Source organism: Talpa occidentalis, unplaced genomic scaffold (genome assembly GCF_014898055.3).
Source record: "Talpa occidentalis isolate TD23 unplaced genomic scaffold, MPIMG_talOcc4v2.1 talOcc4.11, whole genome shotgun sequence".
Lineage (NCBI taxonomy): Eukaryota > Metazoa > Chordata > Mammalia > Eulipotyphla > Talpidae > Talpa > Talpa occidentalis.
The window spans coordinates 62,849,467-62,862,864 of record NW_023601104.1 but is presented as its reverse complement, the minus strand read 5'-3'; the positions used below and the strand labels follow the sequence as shown (position 1 = coordinate 62,862,864).

Sequence of the window (13,398 nt, the reverse complement as noted above, 5' to 3'; positions counted from 1 at the left end):
GATGGCAGTAAGGCATAGAGAATTTTGCGTAACTTGCCCAGTGTTGTGCACTGAGTCAGTAACAAGTGTGTAGTCTTCTGCCTGGAAGGGCCTGTGGTTAAGGAGAATCAAAATCTGTTCTGCTTTGCTGGGCATTTAGGTTGTTTCCAGTTTTACTTTTTATAAATAATGGTAGCATGAATATCATACACATGCAATTTTTTGCATGTTTAGGATGATATCTTTGGGATAGCTTGGTAGTGGATCCTGCTGGTGGTCACGTAAGTAACCACCACTGTGGTAACAGTGCATGGTACAAAAACTTCATTTGCCTCAGTTACTGATGAACTGTTGTGGTTAATGTGGAAGGAAATGTATAGTATATTCTTTTACTGGATAGCATATGAAAATTGGATTACCATGTTTCTTTGAAATTCACAAATTTCTATTTTTGACCATTTCCAAAAAAACCAGGATACTTTTATAAGTCGTACGTACATTGAATGTGGCTATTTGTTTGATCTGAGGTTTGTTCCTCTTTTTCCTCCTTTCTAGCTTCTGAAAAGTTGTTTTCAATCTCAGATGCATACTTTAAAATTAGTTGAACACTGTCTTGTATACTAGCTTTTTAAGATAACTGAAGAAAAGATTTAATAAAACATTTTGTCTTATAGACATACAGTCTCCTGATGCTGAATATGTTGATTTACTCCTTAATCCTGAGCGCTACACTGGTTATAAGGGACCGGATGCTTGGAAGATATGGAATGTTATTTATGAAGAAAACTGTTTTAAGTATGTGTCTTTTTCATTTGGAAATTTTTGGATGATGTAATGCTTTCTCCTTATAAACAAAATCTTAATGATTTAAAAATATGAGTTAAATTCACTTTGTTAAAGGATGTATTTGGACATAGAAATATGCTTATTTATTAATTCAATTACTCTTCTGGGCAAACATGTATGCATGAAGTTCAACAAATTTGAGAGAGAGAGAGAATGCTCTGTTGCTATGTTAAACATTAGGGAGGATTCAGAGAAAATCTTTGGAGTTCCCAGTTACACTTACATTAATAAAGTGCCAGATTGTTTCTTTTTCTTTCTTTCTTTCTCTTTTTTTTTTTAACTTGAAGAGTCTCTCCAGTTTGGAGAGTGGAGATTTTTCATTATTTACTCATTTCTGCCCCATGTTTCATTTGACTTCTCTTTCCTGTTATTAGGAGTATTTAGTTTACTGACATGACTGACTGACTTTAAAGATTTCTGTTTAATGTCAATTAAATTAGAATCCAAACAAAGCATTTGTATTAGTTTTATAGTTACTTCCTAACATATATCATGATTTCCCTAATATTTCTAAACCATAAAGAAAATATAAGGCAATAAATTGAGTATGTTAAAAAATAATTTATATATTCTGTTCTCAAAATGTCTCAAGTGTACAAATTTTTAAAATTTAAATAATGGAGATGAAAACAATCCATATACTTTATTAATAACACTAATGCATATTTATCTTAAGATTTAAAAGACTTTGGTGCTTTTAACCTTTATTTTTGGTGGCATACTAACCTTTATTTTTCTTATTATAAAAATCTTTTATTTAACAAACTTGATGACCACAGGGCAAATTGATCTACCTATGATCACCTAAATGGAAAATAATTCACCACAATGTTTGTGTTGGATATATATATATTTTTTGCTTGTTTGGCTTTCCATTAAGAGTGTACTTTGTGCCATAAATGCATAATACACAACAAATAAATAATATATATTCAAATACATATTAGTAACTCTAGAAAAGAAGTTTAACTGGTATTTTCTCTCCCTGTGTTTAAATAACTGATTAAGAGATGACTGTCTGACTGTTACAATGGGGAAAAGCCAGGAACTACTATCATTTAAAAAAATAAACACCCTCCCTGAAAGCAATTAAATAAAACTAAATATTTTATGATCTCCATAAAACCATTGATTTTGGTTATTGTCATTAGGAAATTTTCTGAGATAATTTTACTCATTTAATTATGGCATGGTAGGGAATATGTTTATATTTTATGCTTTAATTCTTTTGTTTCTAGGCCACAGACAATTAAAAGACCTTTAAATCCTTTGGCTTCTGGTCAAGGTGAGTTATTTACTTGTATTGTTACATCATTTATCATCTGGTAAACTTTGGTTAGAAGGAAGGGAAAGACTCTCTAAGAGCTGGCAAGAGCATTTGATTTCATATATTTCTGTTTCCACAGAAATTATGCCTCACCCTTGCAGATAAGTTGGTGTTTAAAATATTTACACTTAAGTAATACATATTTTTGTAATGAAGTTCATGGTATTAGACTATCATAGGATAAAGAATAAGTTATGTATATTTTTTCATCTATGAATTTTTTCCAGAATATGTATGTTCAGGTTTTCTACTATTTTCACTCATCTTTTAGTTAAATGAATATCAAAAAGGGCTGTGTTAAATCTGTTTAAAAACAAGAAATTATTGCATATAATGAGAATCTGATTTCAAATTCACATTACTTTTTCTTTCATTAGCATTTTTCATTTTCTACTTATGCTCAAGGTCTGGCCCAAATGCTGTCTTTTCCACAAAATTTTCCCTGGTTCTTCTAACTTCGAAGAAATCTCTGTTCTCACAAAGTGACTTATGCCACATTTTATTTTTCTTACAGCTCTTTATACTGTCTAATGTGATCGTATTATTATTGTTTGTGTATCTATTGATCTATGCTAGTAATTTGGAATTATGGGAAGCATTTATTGGTTTCACCTCTTAATGTTGAGTCTGAAACATAATAGAAGGAAAATTTTTAAAAAATAAATGATCAGTAAAAATTGCTCTGTACATTTAATGGTCTTGTCTACAATAATGAAAATCACTTTTTTCTTCAAAAATGATTATCCACCATTTGCTGTGTGCTAGGCACTGTTTAGGTGCAGAAGGGATACAATTGAAATTCACAATCCCTGCACAGCCTGTAAGAGGCAGATGGTTTGTTAAATCATTTTAGTATATGATTTCAGACTTTTTCCTTAGGAAATATATATCCCTATTCTCTGAATATATACTTACTGATGAAATCTTTGATGTGCTTTTAGCAAATGTATAAGGATTTCATTTTTGAAATTTATTTGAAAAGCTGCTGATCTCATATAGTCAATAAACATAAATTTTCTCCTGGAAAGTAGTGGGATTGCATCATTCTCTAAACGTTGGCAGGCTTGGATTAGAAATGAAAGAACATCTTTAAACAAGGCTTTTGGGTTTATACAGAATTATATATGGTAACTCAGTGGAAGCTGTTGATTTATTGTTACCTGAAATGCAAATTCTTAGACAAGAAGTCATCTTCACTATGAACACTATAATCTGGTAAATTAATTAACCATCCTCATATAAGCTAAATGGAAACAGGCTAAGTGTTTATCAGTAGGGAGCTGATTAAATGATATATGGACTTCAAATAGCAGAATACAGGCATTATAAGTGTTGGTGAAAATTTGTATTTATTGATATCAGTAAGTGATCAACAATACACTGAGAAAAAGAAGCCGCTCTCTGAGTATGTATTATATACTTATATAAAAACATAATATTTCTAAATACCTATGCACAGAGAAAAAGAACACCAAAATATAAATGGTATTTATCTTTACGCAGAAGTTATAGATGATATTTTTTTATTTCACCTATTTTATCATTTGCAACGAGCATATGTTACTTTAATAGTCAATGATGGCATTAAATAGAAGTAAGCAAAACAAGATAACTTTTCATAGTAAATAAGCAGCTGCATATAAACTGCTATATTGTGCCTAACTTGAATCCTACAGATAATCTTTAAAAATATTCCTGCTTAAGGTAAAAATGTATAATGCCAGTTTGGAAGTTTCAGAATCAGAACAACACAAATCTCTAATAGAATCTGTGTTATAATTTTGGATAATTAAGTGTGGGAAAAGGCTCTGCCAAGCAAATAACCACAAATCCTTAAGATATTTAAGAGACTCTCAGGTGATAGATTAGTTTTTTGTCCTGTCAGTCCATATTTAATTTTGTATAAGCTGAAACAACTCTTAATCTGAACTCTTGGACATGACACCATTTAGTCAAATCAGGCATAATTCCTATATCACCACCAGAGAGAGTTATAGTTACAAGAGTCTCACTCTCAGATATTACTTATGTGGATAAACTGATGGACTAAAACTAACCATTTATTAAAAAGTCTTATTTTTAGGAAGGATAATATTTTAAAGGGGGCATCTTGGAAGAAATTTATAACAATAAATGTTTTGTTTTGTTTTTCAGGGAAAAGTGAAGGTAAGTAAATTTCTTTATTACATGTTACTTATATGATTTGCTCAGCTAATATGCATTCAGGTGGCGTTATGGAAAACATTTTTTTCTTCCCCCATCTGAGAGGCAAGTTATTTTGTATTTCTTTATCTGAAATTATTGAGGGGAATGCGGAGGTTAAAGGAAATGACTGCTGGGCCTCCCCGGTGGTGCAGAGGTTGAGCACTGGGTTGCGAAGCTGCCCGCAGCCTCTGCAGCTCCAGTTCGATCCCTGGCTGCTCCCTGGCCACCAGAGGAGGGTCCCACATGGCACGCAGACCTCTCCTGCCACCCGCTGCTCCCCTCAGCAGTGTACTTTGGTCCTTCTGCCTGCTCTGCTCCCTGCTCTGGCTCTGGTGAATTCTCTCACCCTCCCGCGCTTCTGACTGTACCCAGTGCTTGTATAAATAAAAATAAATCTTAAAAAAATAAATAAATAAAGGAAATGACTGCCTGGGCTCAGACAATACAGTCTGTTTCAGCCTCTTGGCAATGCATGTTTTATCTACTGCACATGGAAGCTGACATATCCCACCATCCCCTCCAACCCCCAGCGCCCCTCGCTGGTTGGCTCTGTTGGGGTTTCATATAGGAACATTCTGAGTATAAAATAGCAAAACATAAAGATAGGATCAGTGGACTGAACTGTTGACTTTCAAGGCAATCCTGACTCATGGGCCTGGGTATCACTGCCAACTCTAAGTTAATTGTAATGCTAAAAAGTTTTAAACATATTTTTGGTTAACTTTGTCTTTTGGGAATCTTCTCAAGATATCAACCTCAATCTCATTATCAGAGAAAAAAGTTGTTAACCTGTGGGACTATCCTTAGGAGTAACTATCTTATTTATGAGATATTCATGAAGTACTCATATGAAAGCTGTCTTAATTATATGGTATCTGACTGGATCACAGTCAGGTCAGATTGAAAATAACTTCTCCTGGACTATAAAACTGAATTAAAAATTTCATTTCATTTTAGGCTAGGTTCAAGTATTATTATAGTCTCATTCTACCAAGTTCATGGTCCAAAACTTGAAGATTAAAAAACAAAACCAAACCTAAAGTTTTTTTTTTTTTATAAGGGAACAATTACTTGCAGTCTTGCAACCCCAAAATAATAGACAATGATAATGGCTAATACTATGATAATGATAAATGCCTAGTAATGTAATACTAATGATAATGGCTAGTTTTCTAAGCAATTTACAAGTATGATTTAATTCATTCTTCCTACAATCCAAGGAGGTATTATTTTATTCCCATTTTATAGACCAAGAAAATGAGTTGCAAAGAGGTTTAGCAACTCAGCTAAATTCATATGTGTTGTAAGCAGCAGAGTTAAGATTCAAATCAGGGAGTTTGGCTCTAAGGGTCATGCTCTTAGTTATTACCTCATACTTTTTCTCTGTTAACATCTTGATTATTACTATTTTTATATGTATAATTTTATAATAGTTATATTTACAGTTTTGAATATTATTATTTTGATATCCATTGGCTTCTATAGTCTTTGTCTTAGTAAGCTGAGGCTGCTTTAACAAATCATCATAGGCTGGGTAGCTTGAACAGAAGACATTGTTTTCTCACAGTTCTAGACACTGGGAAGTTCAAGGTGCCAGCAGATTTGGTTTTTGGTGAGGGCCCTCTGTGTCTTGCAGAGAGCTCACCTTCTTGCCATATCCTGACGTTGTAGAGAAAGAAAGAGCTCTAGTCTTGTCCTCATGTGTGAACACTAATCCCATGATGGCCCCCCACCCTTATGACTTCACCTCAAAAGAGTTACTTCCTAAAACCCCACCTCCAAACACCAGCATATTGGGGATTAGGGCTTCAACATATACATTTTTGGGGGAGGACCTGCAAACATTCATTTATAACAGCGTGGATTTCTGGAAATGGATTTACTAGGTTAAAGGATATAGACATTTTAGGTTCTTGGTACATAAGACTAGTTGCTTTTTGTCATTGAGAGGATGTGCTGATTGATACCCCTTCCAATCAGTGTTCCAGTTAGTTTTACCTTAATCCTTGTCAAAGATATTTTTATCTTTACTGCTAAAGTAGTATCTATATTTTTAATTTATAACTTTTATTGCTAGAAAGATTGAACAATTTTTATGATATATATATACATTTTCCTTTGTGAATTCTCTATTCATATTATTTGTCCACTTTTAGTGGGCATTTCAGCATTTTTATTCAGTTCATGAACTTTTTACATATTTATGATATTATCCCTTTGTTGTAATTTTCAATATGCATTTTACCCAGTTGTTTGCATTTTGCTTTTGTTTAAAAAGTTTTCTGACAAACATGTTTTAAATTTTTATGTAGTCTAGTTTTATTGCTTCTTCCTTCCATTATTTTTATGTTGACTTTTTAATATTGTATAAGCAACTATTGCCAAAAGAACTGTACAGTACAATGTTTACCATCTCTAGTAAATGCGCACATGAATCATAGTTATAATTATTTCCATACTTTTATGTTATTTTAAATAAACATTTTCTTCATGTATTTTCCTGTTCCACGTGCTTATCATTTTAATAGTTTTATATTCTACCTGGTAACTAGTCTGAGGTATTACTATACATTTTGATTATATCAGAATTTACAAATTGTATTTAACAATCATCTTTCTACAAATTATCCTTTCTTCCATTTTGAGTTATTTTTTTAGAGCTTAATTCTAAAAACTGTTACCATATTTACATATATGAACAGTGATCTTATTAGGTCATAGAATATAATTGATATTTGGCTTTTGTAACATTCCCTTGAATTGCTCTTTTGAAATAGAGAATGGCCTGTACTACTATCAACTGTATACAAATAATATACTTCCAATGCCATTTTACAATTATTGATATTTACTTCTCTAATTTAAGAAAACATATATGAATACTTAATTTTCATAGCATGAACTGTTGTTAAGACTAAGTGTTTTTCCATGTATTGGATTTGTTATTTAAACTCTTTTGACCTAGTATAAAACACTATCCAGAAAGGTGTGAGTTGGGGGCTAAGGCAATGTTAATGCTTTCTGAAGACTGAGTAGTAGAGTGATAATTAATTGAATCCATGCAAATCTCTCCTTCCTTTGGAGGAATTCCAAATAAAATTCAGACCTTTAGTTAAACAGTCTTTAAATCCATTTTTGGCAAGAATATGTTGTAATACATGAAAACTCCTGAAGAATGTAACATTTTCATTTTGGCATTTTTATAATCTTGTGACTTGGTTTTTGTTTTTGTTTTTTTTTTTCAGAGAACACTTTTTACAGTTGGCTTGAAGGTAATTTGAAACGTTTAAACAAATTTAAACGATGATTTTCCCCTCATTTTCAAGAGACATGAAATGAATTGCATATTTTATATATTTCACATACGAAATTTTCATTTCCAAATTACTTTAGGCCTCTGTGTAGAGAAAAGAGCTTTCTACAGACTTATATCTGGCCTACATGCAAGCATTAATGTGCATTTGAGTGCACGGTATCTTCTACAAGGTATGTGACATTCACTTTTATTCATCTTACCACACTATTTTCAGTTATTCTTAAAATAGTCTTGGTATTTTACTGAATGGGAAGAGACTAATACATTTAAATATTAGGTAGTAAAAATTCATTCTTTTTTAAAATCTTTATTATTTTTGTTTTTATTGTAGTAACTAGCTTATCAAGAATGTAGCAGATATAGATACTGTAAGGAATAGTTCATATGTCCCAAGCTCTTCACCATCTTTGAAGAAGCTGCTCAAAATTATACACTTCACTTTAGAAATGTTCTTTTGTTTCCTTGTGGGAATTAAAATATTAGAGTGTATTATTCACTAGATACTACTGTAACAGAGCCTGTTTATTCATTTGCCAGCTTCAGACCTGGAATTTAATGGGTAAAAGCATTTACTGCTGCTCTTTATGCTTTACGAATGCTGTTAAAAGATGTGACCATGGCTGATTTTCATCAGTAACATATTTCTACTGAATTAAGTTACTTCTTAGCTCACAGAAACAAAATATAGTTTGTTTCTATTTTAAATAGAACTTCAAACTCATTACAAGTTTCAGTCATTTTTTAACTGTGTATTATTTTATGAATATGATTATATTTAGCAAGTTGGTCTCGGTAAAACACTGACTTTATTTTCCTTTTAAGCATGGGTTCTAGAGAGAAAATTTTAAGAGATAATGCTAAGTGAAATAAGACAGAAGGAGAGAGAGATACTGCATGGTGTCAGTAATAAGTAGAATATAGAGGAACCAAACCAAGAACCAGAGAAAGACAATCTCAGAAGCTAGTCCTTGAAAACTGACTAAAAGAACTGATGTATTCAAAGCAGGGAGGAGGTGGTGGGTGGGAAGCAAGAGGGAAGGGTGATTTGGTGGTGGTTGCATACCTGATAGGGAGAATCCTGAGTTACCACAATGAAAAAAATTAGCTAATAAAAAATTTTAAGGTAGAATTATTAAAGGCTAAATTATGAAAAAACGTTTTCATGGTGATATTTATTATATATTTTAAAATATTAAATGAGATTAACTTCTGTAGGCATTAAATAACATAATATAAAAAAATGAAACTTTCTTAATTTTAAAATTCAACTTTTAATATTTACTTAATTCCTTCTTCTCAGAAACCTGGTTGGAAAAAAAATGGGGACACAACATTACAGAATTTCAGCAGCGGTTTGATGGAATTTTGACTGAAGGAGAAGGTCCAAGAAGGCTTAAGAACTTGTACTTCCTCTACTTAATAGAATTGAAGGCTCTGTCAAAAGTGCTACCATTCTTTGAGCGTCCAGACTTTCAGCTCTTTACCGGAAATAAAGCTCAGGATACAGAAAACAAAATGTTACTTTTGGACATACTTCATGAAATCAAGTAAATTATAAACTTTAACATTAATAGAAGAGTGACAAGTGGTATCTAAAATTAAATTGTAAATATTCAATTTAGAAAAGTGAAACTATTTAAAGAATATTAACACCTGATTTTGCTCGTAGGTCTTTTAGAATTAAATTTTGTTTTAGTTTTATTTTTCACCTGGGTGCCAACAGGCATATATATTTAAAGAGCCTTTCTTTAACTACTTGAAGCTTGCATTATTTTCATATAAAATTGAAGAGATTGTGTTTGGTGCCAAATCCTACTATATAATACAGATAGCTCTTACATTTGATGATAAGAATTTGTTTCAGGGTATTGGGGTATTTATTTTGCCATATTTTCTATTCTTTATTATTTATCACTGACCAGTTATATTAGCAGGACTTTTAACATTTTATGATAAATGAAAATGAATATCCTTTTTAAAAATGCAGGTCATTTCCTTTGCATTTTGATGAGAATTCTTTTTTTGCTGGGGATAAAAAAGAAGCAAGCAAACTAAAGGTAATTATTTTACACATTAACTTAATTTGTAGATATAAACTCTTATGCAGGTATAAATATAAGCCCTTGTTTTCCTACTTATTACATTTGGATTCTGCACTTGAAATTTTAAGAAAAATCAGAATTGTAATCTTTTTTTCTTAAAAAAAATGAAGTTCAAAGGCAGGCCCAACTTAAGATTAGTTTGTATTATGTTCAAAGTAATAACTAGAATCTGTTTCACTGGATACTTCACAGATGTTTTTTTTTGGGGGAGGCATAGAAGAACTGGGGTGTAGGCTGGAGGTGCGGAGGAAGGAGAGGACTCACCAGAGACAGAGTGGAGAGCAGAACAGGCAGATTTACTGAAATAAACTGTTAAAAGGAGCAGCGGGCGAGACAGGAGAGGTCTGCTGCGCCATATGTGGGTTAGCTCCCTGGTGGGAATCAAACTGAGGCCACAGCAGTGATATCTCTGAGACATAACCCCTGGGCTACCAAGGAGGCCCCACAGATGGTTTTCACATTAATGATCGTATGTCAGAAACAGCGGTTATATATTAAAGGGAAGGGCTCTAGAGCATTTGTGACTGTATTAGTCTGCTTTTGCTGAAATCTGAAAATGATTTTGTTTAAAGGTTTCTCTTTAGGGGAGAGAAAACAGTGTTGTTTTGTCATTCATCTCATTTCCTGGGAATTAAAGATATTTAGGAATGCCAGAATGCAACCATAAGAGAACAGGATACCCAATAACTCATCATAGGGTTCAGTCTTTGTCTCAACTCTTTAATAGAGATCTGACTTCAAGCAAGACCATCTTTGTGGATATTTGCTTCAAAATACTACAAATTTAAAATGTTACTAGGAAGATTTATTAAACACTATGTGCACAGCATGATTTTTGTCATTAAAGGGAGGAAAGCTCGTGCCCTCAATGGATTTCTACTCTGGGGACACAGTTATATTATAGAACTATAGGTTAGTAAAGGCAGGTGGCCCTCAGTAGCAATGGACTTGATCTGATTTCATCAGAATATGTATAACAAATACTATTTGTCTGTTTCTTACTTTTTTCTCTGAAAGAAAGGACCTGATTTTATGTAGCTTTTAAATAATATACGTTCTTGCATTCAGGGTTTTTTTTTTGCTGTTAGATAATGGTTATTTTTGACCTCCTATCTACCTCCTACTTTACTTAATGCATTCTTGCTAGAAATCTCTGTGCTTATATAACCTTCCAAACTGCTTCCAGGAACTTAGAGGTGAGGGGAAGATGCTATAATAAAACTTTTTTCTCTACTGTTTTCAATATTTTCCTTATTTTTAGTACACTTGTTGGTGTATTTGAGAGGGTTTTGGTAACCATTCTTTTAATAATGTGCAGATTAGAAATATTTCTCACAATGTTTTAATTTTATGCATATAGTAACACTTTTAAAGTGAAAGTTATCTGTTATTGATCATAACATGTTCTATCATCTGGAAATTTATTGAATGTATGCATCACCTATATACATTGTTTATCTACATATGGATTTTGTAAACCTTTATAACAACTATTAAATCTTCCAGATTTCATTGCCTTATAGGATGGAAAAAGCTACTTTAGAGAAACTTTTATACTCTGTTATTCTAGTAAAAATTGTGATTTTTCTTTAATTCAAGGTCAAAATACAAATTTGTAGGAAACCTTATACCAAGTCACCCAAATCTAGTGTTATCGCTAGGTGAAGCTTTTTCATGTAGGTTTAAAATTAGCATTACTTCTCATTCAACTCAGTCCAGAACATACAGAAACATCAGATAATGTTAACATATTGCAGCAACTGGTTTTAGTAATTTGATCTTCCTATTAAATGAATAAAGATACAAGATCTGCAGTCCTATTAAATGTATTCTATATGGTATAGCCATTTTAGTGTCTAAATCTGAATAAAACATCAGAATAAAAGACTACCCCAGAGCAAATTGAGGTCCTCTTTGAATAGTGGTTCCCATCTTTGATGACATACTGCCATTTTTGCATCTTTGATCCTGTTTTCTTCTGGTTGAGGTGTGCACTTTATCACATTAAATAAAAGAGAAAAAATACTATTCTCCCCGGATATAGGCCAATTTGTTCATGACTGTTCCACCTGAAATGTATATGTAAAATTTCCAGCATAAAGTATGATAGCTTGGAATTCCGTTATAATTCCAGAGGGAGTCACTTGACTTCCCTACTTTTTCCCTTTTTCTTGACACTTTTGGATGAGCTGGATACATGTTGCCCTATTATAAACAATATAATAGCCTAGTGTTCACAGATATGTACATTCTTTAAAGTATAAAAATGAAAAAGGAATAATAAAGCAAATTCAGAATAGTTATAGCAGGTGGAATATATAAGATGTTGGAGGGATACACATAGGGTTTCAACTGTACTTTCTAAAATTTGATGCAGAGTACTTGGAGGTTCACTATAGTCTATGTATTTCTGTATGTTAATGATAATATTAGAAATAATAAAAGAAAATCTGAATGTTTTACCTAGTATCAGCAATAAGGATTTAATTTAGCTATTATGAGACTAAAAGTTTTCATTTTGCCCTTTTTCCCCTCCTGTTGGCCTCCCTTCTCTCTCTCTTACTTGTGTACTTTGGTAAATGATTTCAATCAACTTTTGTTTCCCCTCCCCTGATAAAGACATATAATAATCACATACAATACCTCAACCCAGTTACTGTTATTTGTGGATAGTTTGGCTTTGGAGTCAGGTAGATTTGGGGTCTAAGTTTGCTGTTTACTGGATATGGGAATTTAGGGGGATTACCTAACCTCTCTGAATCTTATTTTTAAAATTCATTAGGTGTAAATTATATTAATAGCTACTTTTGGATATTAGTAGCGATTTGTGGTGAAGACAAAGTAAAATTGTATATATAGATTGTGGTGTATAGGACATGCCCAATGAATGTTGATTTTAATTTTCTTCCCTTTTTTTGGTACCCTATATAGCACCTCGCACAGTGTCAGGCACATAGAAGGCACTCCAAAAATACTTAGTATTTGACTATATATTGTTTCTTATTTGTTTTAGGAGGAATTTCGATTGCATTTTAGAAATATTTCAAGAATCATGGATTGTGTTGGTTGTTTTAAATGTCGACTATGGGGGAAACTTCAGGTAAGCAAATCTAGCTCGATCTTACTTTTTTTCTTTGCACAAAGAATTATCTTATTGTTCTTTTTTTCTTATTTCTGTTACAGACTCAAGGTTTGGGAACAGCTCTGAAGATCTTGTTTTCTGAGAAATTGATAGCAAATATGCCAGAAAGTGGGCCCAGTTATGAATTCCATCTCACCAGACAAGAAATAGTATCATTATTTAATGCATTTGGCAGGTTAGTTTGAAAATTGCTTTTGCTAACCAAGTAAGTATAATGTAACATAGATACTCTCAGATAAAAGTGGTAAGGAATATCCTAAAAAGTGAAATTATCTTGCCATAAAGGTTTATGATCTTATCAAATATTTATGTAGACACACACACAGTCATTAGATGTTATTATTTTCAGCTATTGACTTTTATAATCATGACTAATTTACTGATTGGTCTTCAGTAGTAATCTTATTAAATTTATATATTTTTTCTAATTAAAAATAGTTTTTTGTGCTGTCCAAAAATGTTTTTGAAGGTTTTGGAAAAG

At 32.2% G+C, this 13,398-nt stretch overlaps 1 protein-coding gene across 1 annotated transcript in view; it reads left to right on the top strand.

The window, feature by feature from the left end:
• The window catches only part of ERO1A (endoplasmic reticulum oxidoreductase 1 alpha), a 40,269-nt gene that overhangs the window by 22,252 nt on the left and 4,619 nt on the right, over positions 1-13,398 (top strand). The window contains exons 7-15 of the mRNA XM_037503347.2: positions 654-774; positions 2,064-2,110; positions 4,307-4,318; positions 7,603-7,629; positions 7,751-7,843; positions 8,974-9,220; positions 9,661-9,730; positions 12,789-12,875; positions 12,959-13,092. Coding sequence (XP_037359244.1) covers positions 654-774; positions 2,064-2,110; positions 4,307-4,318; positions 7,603-7,629; positions 7,751-7,843; positions 8,974-9,220; positions 9,661-9,730; positions 12,789-12,875; positions 12,959-13,092 — 838 coding nt within the window. The remainder of the gene's footprint in view (positions 1-653; positions 775-2,063; positions 2,111-4,306; positions 4,319-7,602; positions 7,630-7,750; positions 7,844-8,973; positions 9,221-9,660; positions 9,731-12,788; positions 12,876-12,958; positions 13,093-13,398) is intronic.